Below are 22,500 nucleotides of genomic sequence, written 5' to 3'. Positions count from 1 at the left end.
ATTTCTCTCGTTCTCTATTATACTCCCTTTTACAACTCTGCTCCCTTTATGCATATCTCTGTCCATTCTCCTTCTGTCTCTTCTCCTCACACACACACGGTACCCTTGTTTCTGAATCTAAAAGGATAATGCCCACGGGGGCCTCCCTTAATGTTTTCGTCTCAGTGTCTGAGGGAGAATTTAGCCTTGTGTTTTGTTATTTTACAGCTTCTAAGTCATTCGCCATAGAGTGCAAAACCTCCAAAGTAATGTTCTCATATGAATAATGACATTAAACTTAAGCAGGCAGATTGACTGTGAAAACTGCCAGAAAAGAGGTAGATTATTGATATTATATACTGGCTTTGAAATATTGAGGAATGAGGGATAGGGCTGTAACAGTCATGCAAATAAACTGTGTTATATTCCGACTGGTAGCACTAATGGTCATTTTGCCTTGCAATTTTGGGGATTAGTCAGAACAAACTCTTTTTTGACTACAAACACACAGAGGCACACACACACCTTTAAACTGGGCTTCCATTGCAACGACTAGGGCTAATGCTAGCTTCAACACTTTGAAGTCAAAACTTAACTCTGGCGTTTGAAGGTACTGTGTGTGTTTGTTCGTCCATATGTACATGTGTGTGTGTTTCTGTGAGACACAAAATGGGAGTTTTTCTCACAGTGTGGAGGACAACAATGTGCTGGCACAGTCATTACCACAAACAAGCTGTTAGTTTGTTAGGTGGTGCACACTCATGATGACTGAGTGTGTGTTTAAAGTAGCTGAGCTCAGCCTGTACAAATAACAGCTAAAGAGCGCTTTTTTTGTTGATGTTCTGTGGTTTAAGTGAAAACATGATTAGCATGTTTAATTTCATTCTGGTGTTATTTTCTGTGGGTCTGTATTTTCTAATGAGTATGTTTCAGCCCTTCTGATGATGCTTTTTTAACGATCATTCTTTTTAAGTTAAACTTCATATTTCCACACATTACTATATACAGCGTGTGATACTGTGGGGCTGAAAAGATCTGAAAGCCGCAGATTTTTTCAACATCTGGTCTGGCTGATGTGACCCTCAGTCACACCGTGTCACAGAGGACACGTCTTCTCGTTTCCTACATCAAGAAAGAATTATATATTTCTATCAAGAGCAAGAAACAAAGAGAGAATAGGGATGGCAATTATGTGACTTTATCCATTGGAGTGAGTGTTACAAAGAACACTCTTACTTTCTCACTTGTCATTATTTTAACATTTGGATCCGTATATCCTCTTGTCCTTGCATTTTCTTGGGATCCATTAAAATGTCCCAAATTACACTTTCGGGCATTTTGAAACTGCAAAATCTACTTCTCAATGTTGAAGATGTACCAAGTGTGTCACAGGGTTCATTCTTCCAAGAGCAGATGTCAAGTCCTGTCAGGAGGATGGCGTGGTCGTGGTGTCGGCCCTCTCTGCCTCCCAGAGTGGACTGCCAGTGGCAGAAGCTGTTCAGTGTGTGGTCTGCATGGTGGTTGATCACCAAGCCATCCTGTGAGATAAGGGATATAAGGAGATAAAAGGAGGCAGCTGTAGATATTATAATATTGTTTTTATGGGAGGAAGCTGTGAGCACAAAAAAATGTCAGTCAAATTAAATGACATATCAATATGTCTTGTGATTACCAATATATTTAGACATACTGGATATATTTTAAAGGCAACATTAAGATGTAAAAGGGGACACAATAAGTGTTGCAGCTAGGAAGAAAAATGTGTATTTTTGCAATTTTTGGCATTCCTCTGGCTGATAATTCCCTCTTAAGGTAGACTGAAATCTATTAACATCACAGGTGGACAGGAACAAGAATCAGTTCTGTTGTGCCTGCTTGACTCTTTTTCTCTGACAGTACCCCGCCTGTTTTTCTCTGCTTTATGTCCCCCTCTCTCTTTTTATTTTCTACTCAAGCTGTCCTTCCATCTCCTGCACTCTATGAGAATTTCCCTAAATTTCTCCTGAATCTGGCAAAGATCCAAGGAAATGTATACCCTATAATTAACCACTGTAAAAGTCCTTAGTAGTTAGGACGACCTCGGTAAAATCTCTGAGAGACCTAAGAGATTTGGACCTTCAGGCATAAAAACAAATAAACAAATAAAGGATCTGTTTTTTGCAGTTTCTTGTGTTTTGCATTCCCTTCATGTCTGAAGCTCCATGACATGTACAGACAACGCAGAAGGACAGGCACTCTTACTGGTGTTCTTGGAGTCGCTTTAACCTTATGAATACAAAACTCTTTATGTGAGAATTGTTCAAACCCTTCTACCCCACTATTTAAAAATGCAGTCAGTCTCTGTTTGTTGTTTGAGAGGCTGGACCTTTGGACATTCAGGGCTTTCATCTGCCAAGGCTACAGGCTTTGGGATGCTCACCTGCTCTTCATCCAGAAGCACCAGGCCAACTATCACTATGTTGATGTTCCCTCCTATTGTGCCGTCTTTGAAGAGACTGGAGACCTAGAAGGCACACAGGCAAATGTTATTACATATTGCTAACCTTTCTATTTATAAAATCCTTTCATTTGTCCACTCACCTTGTCAAAGTCCTGTCACAATGATAATGTTTGCAGTATGTAGTTATCAAGGAAATATTTTCTCTAAAGTGACTTTGACAACAGTTAAACGATAGGTTCACGTTTGTCTTAAGTCTGTCAAAAACAATACTCATATGCCCACTGTAATTGTTCCTTCTGTCAATGCTGGATATGAGAAAATCACTTCCTAGAGTTCAGTTAGAGCTAATATGAGGCTTTAGAAGTTTTAAGTGAATCATATCAAGTGGGTATCTTGAAAAGTTACAAAATTCCCTTTTCTTGTTTGCCCACACAGTGCTTTCTTGCTGAGCAAAGATGAAGGGATAGTAACACAATGAGAGAAATGGGTACTTAAATGCAGTAAATTTGGAAGATACTCATTTGTTTTGTCTGACTAAGACTGCTTAAACCTCATATTAGCATCAGCTGAACTTTGAAATACATTTGAAAATGAAACAAACACAATGGATTTAGTCCCCCATCACTTCCACTAGAGCGATGTTAGGAAGAGATCTCTTCGCACCAAGTATGGAGAGAAGGAACGAGTGCCACAAACACTTTAATTGTACATGTGGGCATGTGATTTATGTTTTAAGACAGACTTAAAGCATAATCTAGAGCAGAATCTATCCCTTTAAGAGGGAGAGAGGCTACATGACAAGTAGTCATTTTGAAATGTAGTCTGAGCATACATGACTTTTGAACAGGTGTTTTCAGAGAGCGTTGGATGGTTATTGGTTATTCTGACTTCAGACATGCAGGATCAGTCTTTAAATTATTCTAATTAAGAATAAAGTACATCTTCAAAAAGTATCAATTAAATAAACGTGTTGCTTATGTGTCCCTGAAATAAAATCTCACAGCTAATCACTAATCACTGTTTCCCACCATCTTCCTTCATTTGATGTGAAGATCTTATCTTAATCATTTATAACAAGCATAAATTCCATGTCTTTGTGTCTGCCAGATGTCATAAATATAAATATAAATGTGAAATCATGAGATCATTATGGGTATTTTCATCTATGGGTCAAGCTTAATAGGACTACATTAAGTCTTGATATTAAAACTTTTGATCTGTAAATTCTTCTACCTTGTACACACATACAATAGAGTGGTCCGTGTCAAATGTATGAGACAACACACCTTGACATTCCTGTAGACATAACACAAAAACCCCTTTTGATGGTATCGGTGAGGTATGACAGCCAAAACTGCTGTTTCCAATTTAGCTTCTTGTACTCAAACGGATATCTGACCATCAATCATTAGAGTCTGGGCTTTGAAAGTGGACTCCTGATCTTTTGCTCTTATGCACTCTCTGTCTTTCTCGCAGGCCCCGTGAATACCTCAGGTGCCACTCACTAAGCCTTATTTTCCCCTTCAGGAACACTCTCATTTGTTCCTTATGTTCCTGATGTTTGGTCTTCCTCTTCACTGACTCATGAGAAGACACATGGCTGTGGTTTGTTACCAAATTCCAGCTAAACTCCGAGGTCAAAGAGGCAATCAAAACCATTTACTTAAACTAGGATCTGCTGGAACACCAGTGTTTGACAATTCAGCAGATACAGTGAATCACTGTGTTTTCACTGCCTCATGAAAGAAACAATCACCCGTTTCCATAGAGCTTAAGTGTTTTGTAATACATAATGTACAGTGTTTTTTTTTAAATCTGTAATTACAAAACGTATCTTTCCACTCTGCCATGAAAAAAACATAAATCTACGCAAATGTGGAACAGCATATCAGATTAAATGTTTTAACAAATATTAAATCACCTTTTTAAGACACATGAGAGCTGGCAGGTGGGGTATAGGGAGTTGGGTGTTTTTTTTTGTGAAACACCATACTGTATTTATGTGACTCCTCTGAGGCGGGCTGCGACTGCTCCAGCTTGGTCTCTACTAGAGGGAACTATGTTTTCAAAATAGACAGATTATCTTTGGATTTGTCAGTCAGTCATTAAGTAGCAAAATGAGCATGACGGAATTTGCTTGCAGATCAGCTGAGAGGGACGGGGGTGGGAGGGGGCACTGTGAGCGTTGTGGCGATGATCTCACCCAGATATCAGTTTCGTGTTTTCAGATAGGCTCTCTCTGACAAGTGTGAAAGGAAGAGAGGGGTGTCAAGTCATTAAACCCTAAGCTATGGCAAATGAATTCATGTATGGCTTCTGAATCAATTTCTGCTGATGTTTGCCTTATGCTGTATATGACAAACCATCTAAGAACAATTTTGAAGTCACTCTAAGGTTTGGCAAGTGTATATCTTTCCAAAACTTTATTTCATGAGAGGAAATAAGCCTAACTTACACCAGGCTTTGTAGTATTATTGTTAAATCCATTTAGAAATGATTTTTATACTTCGATGCATTGCAAGACCCTCCTTTATCACATAATCTAAAAGACGATGGTGTAGCTAGTAGAAAAACATACCCTACAAATAAGACTGAGAATCAGCCACCCTACTGGCTCTGTATGGCTGTACTTACGGGCACCATAGTGCTTTGAGCCAAATCCTAACATCAGCATGCTAACAATGATAATGTTAACATGCTAATTTTAGCATGTTAACATAAACTTACTGGAAAAATGTATGTCACTGCAATTGACCTTGAGTGGGATGTCTACACCCAGTGTCATGACTCCAATTGTTCATTTCACAATAAACAACGTCCAAAGTGATGAACTGAATGACTGACATTACCATCCCTTAAGTCAAGCAGCTAACACGGCTAATAACCTGGTTTAACCCGATTATCACATCAAATATCTATTTTTTTTAGCTCATATTATGTCTAACACAGCACGTATACTTAGGCTTCCCTCACCATATTAAGCACGGTAAGAACATATGTGGTAATGTTCTCGTGGCCGTGGTTGTCCATCATCTTCCTGTCCACCACCACCAGCATCTCCACGTTGAGCTTCTGATTGGCCTGGTTCTTCATTAGCACTGCTCTTTTGTATCTGGGGATGAACCTGTACTCATCTGGAAGGATAAAGACATCCCCTTCTGGAGGTTTGGGCATGTCTGAATAAAACAGGATGGGGGGAGTGAAAATTCAATTACTAATTGACTGTTTTGAAAAAACAGCAACAAATTTTTATGAAGCACAGTCAGGCTGCACAGTCAACATTCTAGGGTCTGGTGTACAGTATAGTTAAGTGATTGATGAAAGTAAAAACAATGGTATATATAATAGCATAACAATAGCAGTTATGACATCAATTACAATATACAACCCTTCCTTCCGACAGCTGATTTTATGTTGTGCAATAATTGAAATGAACCTATAGCTACCAGCCAAATGACCACCTTTGCCTGCAAGTGTTAACCAGTGAGTCTGGCAAGTAGCTGACAACCATTCTGAATGATTAACTATATTCTTACTTTCATGAACTTATGTCATGGATAAACTGCAAACTAAGCTTTTTCTGTTGTTGACTCTGGCAGTCTCAGTGTTATGCTACCATTAAGCAAAGTGTGAAACCACTGTATGTGGTTGTGCATTAGCAGCAGCTATAGCAAGTCATGCTATAGTTATATGCAAGCTTTTTGCTGACAGTGTAGTCATCAAAATGATCTCTGAGCAATGCCGTTTTTGTATACATAACACAATGTTAGATGATGATGGACAAGGACCATTTCTTGATTTATTATGAGAAGTAAAAGCAATTCATGTACAGTTTTAACCTATCTCTGTTACAATCCACTTTGCAAACTTTGTTAATGAGGGTAATTTAAAAATCAAAATTGTGTCACTGTGTCAATGATAAGATAAGCTTTTTTTTTCCCTAAGGGGAAGCTGCATTATAAAAATGATGATGTAAATAGCAGTGAATTCATAGTACAAGCTTATTGTGAGAACTTATCAGTGCTTTGCTAAGTGAACATGTGACTCAGACAAACACAGATTTTATCTTAACATCAAATGCCCAGCTGTGCCCTGTTCTTAACTCTCCTTTTGAAGCTGAGTAGCCTTCGGGAAAAACAGGTCTCACATCCATTCTCACTTCTACACTATGACATGAGATCAATAGCACACACACAAGCCAAAGCAAAGCACAGCCTAAAACTATTTCAGCCTGTGACATTATCACCTCAAATCTTCACGTCTATGTTTTCAGGCTATCAAAACTTTCACCCATCACTGCCTGACTGCGATAAACTATAAAGGCTGGAAAGTTTGCTTATATAGGCGGATAGCAGGTGAGCGACCAAAGTGCCTTTTTGACTAAAACACGGCACAGGTGTTCAGTGATGTCACACTATGGGAATGTAAACATCAGTGTGTTTTCACAGGGGACGGATAGCTGTGGTTCTGCAGGGTAATGGTGGTGGTACCAGTCCAATCCCTGTCTTTCAAATGACCCCTGTGACACCAGAAATATTAAGTGATCTGCTGGTAATTTCCTCAGAGAAAAAACATTTGTCACAGTGAACATAAAACATTTCCCTTAACCTTTCACAGATTATGTCACTGATTTCACCAGAAATGTCAACATAAATTGAGATAATTTTCTTCAGAGGAAACATTTGTCACACGTGAAAAGCAAATCAAAACCTCCTCTGAAAGTGTCCTACCCCGTGCATAATTTTCCAAGGAAATTTACCAAACATGTCGATTTGCCATTGGGTCCAAAGGTAACAAAATCTTATCTGACTGACTGATAAGTCAAAAATGCAGTCAACTCTGAAAAAGCTGCATGTCTGGATTTATTATCCACCCTCTTGTTAAGCCAGTAAAACACAGTTGTTTTCTCTCTTTAACACAACACGGGCTAATGATGTGTTAACGACAGTACATGTTAGCACAGAATTTTTAAGAACTACTTTTAATGTACTGTTGCAATATGATGCACTATGTATTGCTCTTGCTATATAAGTTTTGTAAGTATCTGGGAAATATATGATATGAATATTGGCATTCATTGCAGTAACATTAGTATGGGAAATTATTACTTGTGGTGTCTCTATCTATATTCTCTTTAACCAAACAATCTCACCTTGGGAGGTAGTTGACTGCTACAATGTCAACAAATGGAATTATTATCATATGTCAATCTTTTCTCCATGACACTGTAAGCAGTGCGATAATTTCAAAATTTTTAAGTTCAAAACCACAAATTTAGTTATATCTGGAAATTTAAGAATATTTTGACAGTGCCAATATGAGCTGTAGGTCTAGGTGGGAACATTCTCACTGAAAAAGGCATGAACAACATGACTACATGCTATTTTTTCAGAACATAATATATTACATAATTTAAGTTCAAATAAACAAGATCCAAAGGCAAATTTCCCTTAGGTGGGAGAATTTAGGTGAGTAAGGTTGAGTATTTAAAGACATCTTCTATCATCAGTGAAGAAAAGGTTCATGCAATGTTTTTCTCTTTTTACTTTTTAATTAGAGTCTACTTTGATTTGTAGAATTTAAACAGAAAAATAAAGAACTTTCTGTTACTTGCTCTCTGTCTTCCTATTTACTTAATATATGCATGGGAAGCAGGTGCATGAATGTTTAATGTATGTCAACATGAAGAGGTGGTGTGCAAAAGTACAATTGCTGCATGTGGATTAGAATGAGAATTTGCCCTTACATACATTTCTTCCGTCTCCCGCAGAAGTGTTGCCTCTGTTTCTCCCTATGTCTGTAGTCACTATCATGGCGATGGCTGATGCGGTGATGGCCACTGCCACGACTGTTGCTGTTATCTTTGTCACTTAGCTGTTTCTGCAGGCCCATGTGTTGATCTTCGTTAGCTGTGTTATAGGTCGGGTCTGTCTGTGATTCTGTGGATCTCTTGGTGACAAGGTCTCTGTGTGATTTGCGAATAGTTGAATCTGTGGATCTCTTCTGAAGCCCCCGAGGCTTGTGACCTCTCTGCTCTGTCGGGGAGTCTCTCTCGCTCTTGTAGAGGATGTGTGGCTGGTGACTGGAGGGTGCCGTGAAGTTCTCTTTCTGAGCGAGGCTGCGGGACACGGGTCTCAGAAAGTAGTGTGCATCCTGTGTTCTGATCAAACCTGACTAGAAGCAGAACAGAACAGTCCCATTAGCTGTCCAGCAAATCTCTTCAACGTTTAAAGCCTGGGCAAATGTTTTCTTTGCACCCACGCTAATTTGTATGTGCTTAAGCCACATGGGTTCATACTTACATCAATTTTAGGTGCAAAAACATATAGTATTTTGCAAAAATTTGTAATCCTTGACTTTTTATACTTGCCCAGCCTTTATTCAAGTAGGTATAAGTTTCATAAAATATTTACAAGTGTAAAGATATATTTTTGATGTCCAAAACCTCAACCTCTGAGATGTACAAACGAACAAGAACCTTCTCCAGCTATTTGTTTAGCTTCCCAATCTATCTTTGTCAGCAATTAGTCAAAATCTGACTCTGGGGTCACTGCAAACCTGACCTAAACCTCTGTGCTGGTCAATTACTGGCCGTGTTTCTTCATGTTCAACATCTGCATTGCTGTTAAGGGTCAGACGTTATCTCAGCAAAATCTAAATAAGACTCGGCCAGACAGAATGAGTTTCAAACAAAGAGACTGGTGTGAGGATGAAAGGAAGTGGCACCTTCCATACTTTAATATTCACATGTATTAGATATCGAGCACACAAAAGTGGCTCCTAAAGTATTATCTGAATGTTAAATGTAACCAACACTTTCTGCAAATACATTCTTAGTTGTTATGAATATTTCTCAGTCTTTGAAACTGCTGTTATGGAGAGCCACATGAGGGCGAAGGCCCCACTTTAAGAACCAGTGGCTTATGCTTTCGTTTTTTAAGAAATAAATTATGGGAAAGCCCCTTATAAATTTCCTCAGTTGACCTTATTCTCTCTCTCTACCTCAGTCTGTCTCAGTCTCTCTGGGAGAGAGACAGAGACATTTTCAGTGTTCATATTCCATTTTCAATAAACTTCTATCAACACAGCCGATTCAGACGCTCGGAGATTACTTTCTCTTGCTCTCTGCCTCTCTCTTTGTCTCTCTCAGTCTCTCCAAACACGCACCACATCTGTGTTGACAGTCAACTGGCACAAAGTCTTTGGGCTGTAACTGCTCTTGGCAGAAGTAGTTTCCCTAAAATATGTTTAATTGACTGAAGTTTTGTTTTTTTCTCCACTATGAGTGGAGTGTGAGGTCCTTCGTCCCTGCAGCCAGCCCGCTGGCTGACAGAAACAGGCAAACACAGTGGCAGTGGTAAGGCTATGGCTGGCCCAGGGTGAGTGTGCATGATAGTCTCAACACTGTACAAGGAGGATGTGTGTATGTGGGACAAAAAAGGTGAGTGTGGAGGCTGGGAAGACTGAACTGAATGTCTGCCAGCGTAAATGTGTGCAGATTTGTGCGTACCTGTTGTAATTAGTCAGTCTTGCAGAAGCAGGCCTCTTTAGCTGATGTGTTTGATGTTGCTGTAATGATCCCCACTACAGATTTTCCCCATTCCATCATCACTTACTCACCCAGGCCTCTACCTCTGCCAGTCTATCACCACAGATCAGGAAACTAGTGGGACAGAGTGCATGGAAAAAACTGTGACTGTATTAAGCAGTGAATTTGAAAATGATGAACTCTGAGAATACAAGCCAACACAGATGTGTAAGCTGTGACTACAGCAACTGTACAGTTTACAGCTTTCATCACGTTGTGTGGCAAAAGAAAGTTATCATGCATTTATGTTGCATTTGTCCATTACTGGTTCTACAGCAGCCAAACTGGCTTAGTCTCTCAATTGTTATAAAAACATGAATGCTCAAAGTTTGCACAATCTAACAGCAAAAAGAGAACAAAGACATTTAAAAAGAACACATATGCATTTGTATGACTCCTAAAGTGCAAGGTAATAGTAGTTTATTGTCAAATGTTGGCTCCCATGTGGGGAACACTTGTTTAAATGCGACTCTTAACTTTTCTGCCCTTACCACAAGCCAGTGTTGTTTACAGGTGTTTCTGCATTGGATAATGATCATTTCCCACCATACAGTAACTTGTATTTGACAGACAAAATTGAATGCTTCATAATTAACTCTTCTCAGACAATGCACAGGTTTTTCTACATCTAATTCTAACTCTGCACTTCTGTTTGTATGCTCTATGTCTAAACCCCTTAAAAGCATAACTGTTGTTTTCCTTATCGTTCATGACAATGTTGCACCCAATTCTATGAGACGGCTTGGACCATTAATGATTGACCCTGATATAGCCTCCACTTTTCTTCGGGCTATAAGAAAGAACAGGGTGGGGTATCAGAAAGAGAGAAGAGAGAGGCTTGCTAAAGCATTTCCACCTTCCTCTGTACCGTAGCCTGCCTATGAATGGTCAAGAAATAATCTTTGCTGGGAACCCCTGCCAGGATCATTGGTTACAATCACATGTGACAACCAGTGAGTGATCCTGTCATCCGCATGGCACCCGCCCTGGAGCTGTGTAATCACATGCAATTGTCATAATTTGGTTCCAAGTCACGGTGAGGTCCCTGACCTGAACTGCGCTGCTGTCATACTTGAAAATTTCTCATGCTAAGTACTTATTGTGTCTTGGCGGGTTGTTTGGCGGGGGGGTTGAGCATCTGGACATTAGTGGAGCTAAAGCCGTTCTCCGGGTAAAATAGGTGGCATGTGATAGTTAACAAAAAGGTTTCTGGTGATTTGGTATCTTCATCCTAACAGTAGAGAGCTGAAGCTTTTGGAGGAGTGGAATAAAAGGCAATTTTTTTATGTTGTTTTTATCATGAGACGTTATTTTTGGTCAGTTCATTCCAATGGCAGTAAAAGGTGATGGCACAGACAAAGAAAAGAACCTCCATGACGGAAAGATACAATCATAGGACTTACACCAGCAGTCTATTGCACTTCTTATCAAAGAGTTGTTATAGAAATTGTCATGTTCTGATATACATTAAAGACTACTCTGGAGTTGACAGGGTGATCTGGCTGACATTCTGTCTTAAAAAGAAGGATGTATTTACTGTGCAGATATGAACAGAGCTGTGTTTGTTACAGTGAGCTTATTTTCAACCGCATACGGCCAACTCCATCTAACTTATGTAGTAAGACATTTCCAAACATGGCATTGCTTCTACTGTTGTTTATTTCTCCATAGAACACTGCACTATTGAACAGTATGCAGATGTGTATGCATTAATCCATGCATTTGTCAACAAGCATGATGTCATGATAGCTATGACTGCATTTCACAATGGCAATGTTCACTCTCTGACTGCCACTTCTGTTTCTTCCCTTTCAGTATAGCATGCATATGTTACATTCTACCATTTCTATATCCAGTTTGGCCTGTCTTTTCAACATTGTTGGTTTTTGCTGTTATCATGTTCTGTGCAAAATAAATTCATTGGCTCTATGATACTGTATGCCAAAATGTATTGTGTGGCATGTTACACAATTATTCCTAAATAGGGTTCTAGAGATCTTCAGGGGTCCTTGATGAGGTTCCAATTCCAGGGTCCCTCAGCAAAATAAGGGATTTATGGTGGTCCTAAGTTCATACTGTATCTAAGTAGATAATTGATTCCACTTTCCCTGCAGTATGACACAACTGTCTATTTCTAGAAAACTTCAAATTTTCTTTGCTGGTTCATCAATGACATTGTGGTTTCATGGTTTCTGTACCTTTTGTCAGGTGTCCAGTGGAGTTAGGGATGAGCTACTGGTATGGCTTTTGTTTGAGGCTCCATCATAACCAAAAGCACACTCTCCACACATCCTATTGTTTCATCTCATCTACGTCTGCTGTCACACTGACACTGGATGGACTGTTTTTCCTCAAGATAGATCAAAGCCCCTTATTGTTTAATGAATTCTGTCTTTATTCTGACTTTATTCAATCCAGATGGTATATTATTTAACTTGTCTTGGTTGGTTCACTGTTCTTTTGAAACAGAACAAGCTTTTATTTTTAGGCAGGAACCAGTCTAAGACTTGAACAGAAAACAATATGCAATAGCATTATACTGTATGTACAAAAAAATGTTTCTGTCTTAAACAAAGCAACATGCTCTTTGTCATAACAGCCAACATGCCCCACAGAAAATCTTTTTATGATGTCTTTAGTCTGTTCACTGTCTTTAACTTTAAGCTTGGCTTTATATAAAACAACATGCATTTGTTACTTTCTCAGAGTATGTGTGTTTGAAAGCCACTATATTAGGAGATTAGGTCAGCTAGAGTCTTTCCTAAATAGCCAAAGACATCAAATTACACACTGCACTCTACGAGGTGCAAATAGCAGTCATAAAACGCTGAAACACTACTTGGGAGGGCACAAACAGCTGGACTCTCTGCAGTCAGACGCATCCAGACAAGCAGCGACAGGAATGAGGGTAGGCGGGAAAAAAATGATAGGAAAACGGAACTGAGGGGGGAAGCATTCAATGCATTACAAGGTGCACCTGACTGTGTGCAGTATATGGCTCTCTCCTTTGTTCTGCTGATCTCTGAATAGAGACCAAAAGAGACCAAAAACTTGTTGCAACACTTAATTCTTAACCATCCTTAGTTTCCAGTACTCTAACCAAAAAACAAAACAAAAAAGCAACACAAGAATTTAAGTAAATAACCACAAATCCATTCTTCAAAAACATTTCAACTACAAGCCGAAGATTTCCAAACATTTTTTTCACAGACCAAAGTGCGGCAATAATTCTTTACTTTGTTTGGTTCATGCTAAATGGTTCCATGATGGCTATATTTCAAGCAGTTGACAGCAGACATTGAAACTTTGGCACACTGTTGACTGGGCTTATTGGAATACTCTGACATTGCACTTCAGCGCTAGACACCATTCCTTAATCAATTAGCTATTTCACTTCAAGCTGTACCTTAGTCATCTGTTGGCTAGCAGTCCAAAACACATTACACCAACTGGAGGTCTATCTATTTGGAAACAACAAATGTTCCTCACTTACTTAACTCCAGTCTTCGAGACATATGCCCATGACATGAGTACCTAATGTACTTTGTATGACTGAGAAAACCACGAGTGATGTTAGCAAATAAGTAAGATCATTTGATTGATCTTACTATATGCCTGTTTTGAAAATTGATTATAGCAACCTGCCAAGACCACACTGCCTGATTTTCAAAGCATTGTCACATCAATAGACCATCCCTCATATATTCTTGGAAATCCCAGAAGTGGGATAAGTGTGTAGCATTCTGTTATTACTACTACTACTCGGCCTGAGGCAAGGAACACACCCGCCCTTTTAAAAGAGGAAAACACATGACCTCCAAGTGATTTGTAGTGGGAGGACATTTAGCATTTCCCTTTGGTACAAAAGAAAGGTGTGCATTAGATGTTGGAGTAAAATTAGATTAGACAAACAGATACTGATGTATGTGGAGCTCAGGGATAATGAAGGACATTGAGAGCAAAAATAGACACAGAAACACAGAAACAGAGCTAGAAGTGTCCACTATTAATGTTTAATAGTTTAGAGAGTGACTGATGTTTATGTAAGTAGAGGACCACATGCAGATGACTTGAGAGACTGAAATGATAGAAGAATTCTGATTCTACTAGGCCAAGCCGTTTTCATTCAGGGTGTCTGTTTAAACTTAAAATGTTTACAGCAGTCAAAATGTTGTTGAGATTGATATTATAGTTGTCTGTAAACATAATGGAAACAATGATAGACTGTTTAAAATAGTAAGATCCTTTTTGTTTAACCAGAAACAGGCGCTATATCGCTCCACCAGCTACCTCAATCGATTTGTGTTATTGTGTGACTTTGGTGTTTTTAACCCTTTTAAAAACCAAAGTCACACAATAACACAAACAAACTAACTGACAGAGGCAGCGGTGGACCAAAAAGTTCCGTGTTCTGTGAGGTAAAATTACTGTTTTTATCTGTAATGTCAGCATACTGACAAGTTCACAATGATTTGCTAACATTCTGAAGTCAGATGTTCACCACCTTAGCTTAGTTTGTTAGCATGCTATGCTAACATTTGCTGATTAGTACTAAACCCTAGAATTTATAAAATAAATCATATTTTGTAAAATAAGTGGAAGTAGCCAACGTGACGTCATACATTGGTTTGTGGAACAACGTTACCATTTTGAAGCCTCAGATTTGGCATTTTGGCCTTCGCCATCATGATTTTTTAAAACCAGAAGTGACCATATTTGGACAGGAGGGTAGAGGTAGCTAGATTGGTTATTATGGTGCATCCGTTATTTACGTGATATTAATTGGGATGCCTGCTTATCTTACTCCTTAGAGTGTTTTTTTAAGACTTTTTAGACTTTTTTAGGTGACCAAAATGTTACAATTAACTTTCATCAACAGAAAACACTCTTTTTTTTTAGACGAAAACACAGATATTAACCAAAAACAGGTTCACGGCTAATTAAATGTACATAGTGCAGTGGATACGATTGCCCTCTATCCTGACTGACAGATCGCCATGTTAGCGACAGGGTAATCACAAGGTAGCCACGTCCTAAAGCATACCCAGCTTTATTGTCTATTTTTCTCTAAATGGGACCATAATTTATTAAATGAACATAATGCTGTATTGAACAAGACTTTAAACTATAGCGACGGAGACCATAAACTCATTAGGAATGTGTTTACTGAGGTGATAAATCAAGTGAGACGTAGGGCCATTTCATCATACACTCCAATACAATCGGACTTCTTTTTTCAACCAGTGGAATGGCCAGCAGGGGAAACTTCACAACATTGGCTTCACTTTTCAGACCCAGAGGTTGCTGCTTGCACTAAACAGTACAGTACAGCTGAGGCTGGTGCGAATGTCTGCAAGTATGTAGTCATACCAAAGTATTGTAACTAGGCCACGACGTAGTTATTGCACTAAATCATAATTTAGTAAGTAGACTTTATCCAGTAGATGTTGAGATATTTTAGTTTGGACCAAAGTGGTGGACCGAAGTAACAACATGTCCATCAATAGAGCCATACCACTAGCATTGACTAAAAATCATACAAGATCCCCTGTACAGGGGAAAAAGGTAAGACTGCACTCTACTTACCCCTCAACTCCCTCACCCCCATAAAAGCCAGACAAAAGAGGATTACGCTGCAGCATAAAGTCGACGCAGAGAAGGACCTGCTTTATGATCTCCTCTTCCACATGTGTGCCACTGTGCAGATTCTCAAACCATTTGGCAGGTGAACAGAGTCAGGGATTGGGATTGGCCTGCTTCTTTTATTCCACCAAGTCCTTGCTTGTACAAGATTTTTATGGTTGAACTCCCTACTGTCATCAAAGTGGGGCTAACCACTATATGGGTTGCCAAAGGAGGGGAGTTGAAAAGGCAATTTATACATAAGCTTTACAATGTAACACTCCTTAGAAGGGGGTTTTCAGCACTTCAAAATGCCAGGTAGGGAACAATGACCCTTATAGCCTTCATTTGTACATCTTTATCTCTCTTTCATCCTCTTTTTTTTATCTGTCTCTTTGCATCCATCAGCCAGTTGGATAAAACACTGACATACAGATTGTGTAAGTCACTGTAAATGCAGATGAATAATACTAAAGAATGACTAAAAAGATTTCCTATCTTTACACAAAACAATGCCAGTGAAATCTTTTTTAACTATTAAAGTTATACAATGTTTTGGCAACAAATGCAATTATAGCTATTGTGTGGCCAATAATGGTGACGAAGAGATTTGAAGAGATTAATTACAACATAATTAAACACCAAGCAATCCATAATTAGCAATCTAACAAAAATATATATTAAATATAGCCACAAGGGGAAATGATCAGGATCCAAGCATTGTGATGTATCAAAAAATTAGACATTTTTAGAGTAGAAGACCAGATGCAAATGCCAAGCTGTTTTAATTCAGATTGTGCCTGATTGGGTTGGTCAAAATGATGAAATTCTGAAAACTCCCACATCATTCTGCTGGTTTTAGGTTTCTTGTTAAATATTTTGGAGACAATTGATCCAACACTGAGCAAAGAAGAAAATGTTGTGCATACAATCCAAATTGCAGAAAGATATTGAAAATCATTGCACCATTTGACCAATCCTAAAACCCTTTCGAAATACTTGATCTGCCATCTAGGGAATGTCTGTGTCAATTTTGGTAGCATTTGAACGTAGACTTGTGCAGATATCAATCTTAATTGCTTGGGCATATTATAAGATATACAGTGATGGACTTCTGAATTGACCATAGTTTGCAGTGAGGCAAACCTGTGCTGAAAAAAATTCAGTGATTCAGTTCTCTCTAGGAAGTACGATTGATTTTTTGAAGTTTGGAATGAGAAATGTTACTTTCATAACTTTGAATCAGCAAAGTCCATATATGATCCTGCTGAAGTTTCAGTAGGACTTGCCCATGTTTTTTGACAAGTTCTCAAAAACAAAATTGAGGAAGATTTTGACATTTTTAGAGCAGAAGACCATTGGAGCAAAGATGCAGATGAATTAAAAGATAGAAATGAAATTTGAATCTAAGCCAAGCCTTTATTGAAAAAAATTAAACTTGATTATTACAGTGCCACTTTGAGGTTAATGAGTGTAATTGTGTGTGCCTGAGTGGTGGGTGGAAGTTGCAACCCATCTGCCAATTTTGCTGACTTTTGGTCTTATGGTTTTTGCTGCATTAACAGTTTTAGTGGAGAAAAGGGCTTGGACCCCTAATACAAAACAAACTTTTCAGAAAAAAAACAAGATATTCCTTATGATTGCCATTGCACTGACTAACTTCATATCTCTCACACATATGTATACTGCTATAGTAAACATGGTAGTAAAGTTTTGGTTAGTTTTCTACTGAGTGAACTGTTCCATTCTGAAACATAATTGCCTCACCAAGTAAAATTTGTCAAACAATGACAGGGCAAATAAGGGTGATGAAATTACCTCATTTAAGAGGTGTAATGCAGTAGTTGAAGACCAGGTGCTCTCACTGATACAGCTATTGATCTGGGTTCCTCTGGTCAATATTTGCCTACCTCCTGCCAAATAGGAACTTGACCAAAGTGCAAGGTCTCCCTATGAGCTCTCAGATGGCCTAGTAAACTTTGTTACCAAGGTTTGACCAGTCATAAGCATCTAATCTGGAACATGTGGAGAACGCAAAATGCATGTGAATTTGAACTTGAGTCACACACATAAACACGTAAATAACATTCAGAAAATCAACATAAACCTATTCAAATGCATACCCGCGTTGGAACAGGGAGAGAAGTTCAATGATTACACTAAATCAAAGATAGAAATTGATTTTTTTTCTACATGAATCATGATTTTATTTGATTGACAGAATGTAAAAACTCATCTTATATTCAGTATTTGGGTCATGTTGCAAAAACGTATTATATATTGGTAAAAACTATGTAGTTCAGCAAATTATAAGAGACATTTTGGCATTTTTTGAAAAATGAGCTTTCCCTGGGAGCATAAATACCTTTGTCTGCTGATGCATCTTTGCAATTCCCTAATTCACATCAGAAAAAAATCTAATTCTCATTGATGCACTGACCCAGTTCATCCTGGCCAGCCTCAGTCGTGAGAACCACATTTATAGTCTCTGCAACCCTGGACCTTTTGGCTGAATCTTTTATTGGGATCTGGTCTGAAATGCAGACACACGCGCACACGCACATGCGCACGCACGCACACACACACACACACACACACACACACACACAGAAGAAGCCTCCCTGGAGATTTCCCATTTTGTCTATAGTTTAAGAGGGCAATTCGCAGACACAGTAGTGGTCAAAAAAATATAAACAGAAAACCAGCAAAGAAACCCTTGGAATTTATAAGAAATAAAAACCACAGAAAAACCATGCTGAAGTGAAGCATGGTCATACTGGTTTTAAATGCATTTGTTTGGTTAAAACTGTGAAAAGACAGCAAAATTGAAAGACTAAATTTCATTGTATTGTATTTTTTTTGCTGTAACAAGGTCGTCCTGAGCTCATATGACCACCCGGTTTACACATTTAAATATTTTGTATTGAAAAATAAGTAACATTACATCTGCCTACTGGCCAGCTGCCTCACTCTGCCTCCAGTGATTGTTGAGTTCTAAATGAATATTTGTGTATGTGAGTTCAAGACTGAGAGGATTAGTGTGTATTCATAAAGTCCTTTGTTCTCTAGTTGAGACTGCTAAGAGGGCTAGCACTTGGGGTCTTTGTGTTGTGGAGCTGCTTCACTTAGGCTTACTTAATGTCATTCTTACAGTAATGTTTTCTTTATATTCCTGCTGAAGAGGAGGACCACCAAGGCAAGAAATGAAATTCAGCCAACATTCTCCACAGAACAGAAACAAGTCCAGGGGTACTAATTAATATTAGCCTACATCTTGTAAAAATAACTTTTACCTGGGACAAGTTGGATGTTTAACATGAAGAGAGGTAGAAAGAAAACTGAAATCGCCCTGCAAACACCACCACAACAAATACAGACCTATTCTTTGGTTCACACACTTCAATCCAACCTAACACAAAAACACCACACATAAGCATATCTGCTTATTTTTTGGATTTACATATGAGCATATTAGTTTTGTTGCTTTTAGTATGTTGTACATCATGGCAATATAAACATAACTTATAAGTTAGCTCCCTACACAGTTGTTGTAACCCACCCTTCAGACAATTTAGTTCAATTAATCTACTGTATTTTGCAGTTTGCACACAGTCAGATCCCTAATTATGGTGCCAGCTGTGTTAGATCTGCACAATATTATTGCTTGTGAGTTGAGAACCTAAAAGATGGCAAAATATGCCACTCAAGCTTAAGAAATATTAAATTAAAATATATATTCATGAACTGTTGGCCACCAAAGTTGGTCAAACACTGTGCTAAATAGGAGGATGAAATGCCACCGAAACATTGCTTTGGCATGCGTGTGTTTTGGGGATTTTCCTGGCTGATTGACCAAGAATTCTGTGGCGTTCACAGACTTGACTTTTCCATTCATTAGTTATTCATTAGCTGATTTAGGCAAAAGTGCAATACACACTGAATGAGCTAGAACTAATGATGCATGGCAGACTAGAGGAAGAAACGTCTGTGTTTCATGACTTGACATCTTAGCCAGTGGGAATTTAAGTCAACTTGAGTCACTTTTCTGAACAGACTGGACAGACAATGCACTGACTCAAGTGCTGTGTGAAAGGCAGCCACACAGTAGCATACTGAAAGGACTGCTTGATGACTGTGAATGTGTTAAAGGGCAGCGCGTTACAAAAAAAAAAAGTTTTATCTAGATTAACTGGGGGGGTGTAATCAGATTTTTCGCCTGCTTTGATACTTTGTTCCCCACTCACTCTTTCCTTCAGTTCAGTGTCTGACTGGCATCTGGTGTCTTCTAACCCCAAATACTAAATGCTAAGTATTTATGCTTTCAGTTATTTACTTCTACCTAGTCTTTGCGCTAATTCACTGTTTCCTAAAAGTTTAAATCCAAAACGGGTCATGGACATCTCTCTTTCCCTCTCTCTCTTGGATTCACCATGACAAAAAGACTAATGCAGTGTTTATATTATCAGGGTTCCCAGGATGAGTCAAATTTAAGAAATTTGGCTCCCAGGCTCAATATTTCTTCTAGGTCAGTGAGTGCAATTACAGTATTCACTTGGTAGATCCATCCAAATGCTGCCAAAATTAAAATAAAATACAAATGTCCAAGATATATATACTTTCAAATTAACTGACCCTTGAGTCCTTTTCACTGATGCAAACACACGCCAACCCAGATCCGACTCATCCACCCCCTCCTTCCTATCCAAACCCTCCCGCAACCCGACTCTGTACAGGTTCAGACTCACCATCCCTGTGCATGTGGACAGTGCCACAGAGGAGTTGACCCTTGACTTCAGCGACCCCTGGTAAAAGCAGAGGTCGTCCTGGTGGTAGGCCCTCAGGGTCTTGGTGCCGTTCTTTCCCAGGACCTGGATGGTGAAGCCAGGTGCAATCAGGCTCTCAGAGGCCTCCCTCAGCTCCATGTGGAAGTCCTGCCCCAAGCCGCTCAGTCGGAAGTGGACAGTTTCGCTGCCGCTGTCAGTGTTTGATGAGCCTGCATCTGGGTCCAGGGATCTGCGTCGCCTTCTGCGCTGGTGGTGGGCAACTTCGTGAGAGATGTAAACGCCTTGGTGGTTGACCTCATAGGGAGATACAATCTCATATTCTAGATGAGAGATAAAGGAAGACAGGAAGGAAGAGGAAAGGGTGGTTTTGCACCACATGAAATACTGAATAAAATCAATTATAACAGCAGCCTGTGAAATATAGATATATTAAAGTTGACGTGGATTTTGATTTTGATTTATTAAATAAATACAGATGTCATGGGGTTAAAACAGTCAGAGAGATTGCTGAGAGAGAGCTATAATGCTAGATGTCATGAACTATATTTTGTAGATGCAACTTGCCAAAAATATAACACATTGTCCTTGTGGTCATCTTGGTCACCCCTTACTAATTTGATCTGCCAACATCATTAACTGTGAGATTGCATGCTGTGTCTGCTGCTACCTTGGTTGCATCATGGACTGAATAAAAGCGTTTCCCTTCCTTTATAAATTTTGCTTGACCTGCATCATATACTTTTGCTGGCAGGTTCAAGAAAGAGTTACTAGAAAAGGAAGGGGATTAGACAATTCAAACACAGGCCCTTCAGTGGCGAGTGAATCATGTTTGACCTAGTGTTTTACTACAGTTTTTACTACAGCTCTGGCTGGATAACTGCAAGTCATAAAGGGAAATGGTGGCAGGTCACAGATCTTGCCTCTTAGATCACTTGAAAGGCCAATGGTGTGTTGATCACAGAAAGTAACACCCTTTCCTCCAAAGGTCAAATCAAAAGAGTAACTGACTCTTTGAGCTGCACCGAAAGTAGTTTTCCAGAGAAAATCAGAGAAAATCACCCAGCTCATGTCCATCCTCTGTGTAAGAACGGGCTGACCTACTAAAGGAGGGCATCATGTTATTGTCTTTAAGGCTTTGGATAAATGGTAGGGTTTCGGAGATCCCTTCACAAATTTGTTTAATAAAATGGAACAAAATGTGAATTATTTTTGGTTTAGTTCAGTTTTGTTGCTGCGATGGGATCTTTTTATTTTTTGAGTGATGCAGTTCCGCCCTTAGTGGTAATAGAGGGACCCTGGTAGTGCCATCACACACCTAGAAACATTATGCACTTGACACACTTTGGGTCTATGAGTAACCATCAAGCAAACAAATGCAACTGTGTCATTGTTGGATTTGTTAAAGTGTTGTAATGGCCTTTGCAAATGTGTTAAAACTTGCCATGGGAAAAATGATATGTGGTCACTTTATCAGCTCAAAGTGCACAGAAATAACAGCAACCTTGGACTTAAAGTCAACGAGAGCCAGTCTCAGTTACTGTACAGTATGGCCCGAATAATGAATAAATATAGCACAGAGACAGACATGTTTTGGCAGTGGGAGAAACACGCAGGGTGACAGACAGTGTGTCATCACTGGCAGTGTGAATAGCTGAGGTTTGAACTTGGCTTATACTTGACTAATAGCTCCTACCCACAGCATGACATACACTTATTAGTGGATGCATTTATTTAAAGCATGTTGCATTATGTTTTGGCTTGGATGGTCACAGTGGGAAGCAAACCTCCAACCCTTGAAGTGTTTCAACCGTGATCTACCCATAGAGTTACAGGACTGCAAAGAACACATACTTTGGTCTTAAGCCTGTGCAGGCTTTTTTTCCACCTACCCCCAACACACACACCCACACCCACACACATACACACACACACACACACACACACACACACAACCATAGTTAAACCTAGTCAATTGTGTTTGTTCCGCCCTAACCAAAAAACCAGCTGCAGTGACCCATGTCACTTAACAGAGCGCGCGCGCACACACACATACACACACACACACACACACACACACACACACACAC

At 39.2% G+C, this 22,500-nt stretch overlaps 1 protein-coding gene across 1 annotated transcript in view; it reads right to left on the bottom strand.

Annotated features, from left to right (window-relative positions):
- The window catches only part of LOC123968113 (A disintegrin and metalloproteinase with thrombospondin motifs 16), a 75,494-nt gene that overhangs the window by 36,094 nt on the left and 16,900 nt on the right, over positions 1 to 22,500 (bottom strand). Inside the window, exons 3-7 of the mRNA XM_046044610.1 lie at positions 20,375 to 20,733; positions 8,170 to 8,593; positions 5,393 to 5,595; positions 2,399 to 2,482; positions 1,358 to 1,517 (exon numbers count right to left, since the gene is read on the bottom strand). Coding sequence (XP_045900566.1) covers positions 1,358 to 1,517; positions 2,399 to 2,482; positions 5,393 to 5,595; positions 8,170 to 8,593; positions 20,375 to 20,733 — 1,230 coding nt within the window. The remainder of the gene's footprint in view (positions 1 to 1,357; positions 1,518 to 2,398; positions 2,483 to 5,392; positions 5,596 to 8,169; positions 8,594 to 20,374; positions 20,734 to 22,500) is intronic.

This window comes from Micropterus dolomieu, linkage group LG03, assembly GCF_021292245.1.
Source record: "Micropterus dolomieu isolate WLL.071019.BEF.003 ecotype Adirondacks linkage group LG03, ASM2129224v1, whole genome shotgun sequence".
In the NCBI taxonomy this organism is placed as follows: Eukaryota; Metazoa; Chordata; class Actinopteri; order Centrarchiformes; family Centrarchidae; genus Micropterus; species Micropterus dolomieu.
The sequence above is the reverse complement of the archived record's forward strand: the minus strand, read 5'-3'. Positions and strand labels throughout refer to the sequence as shown.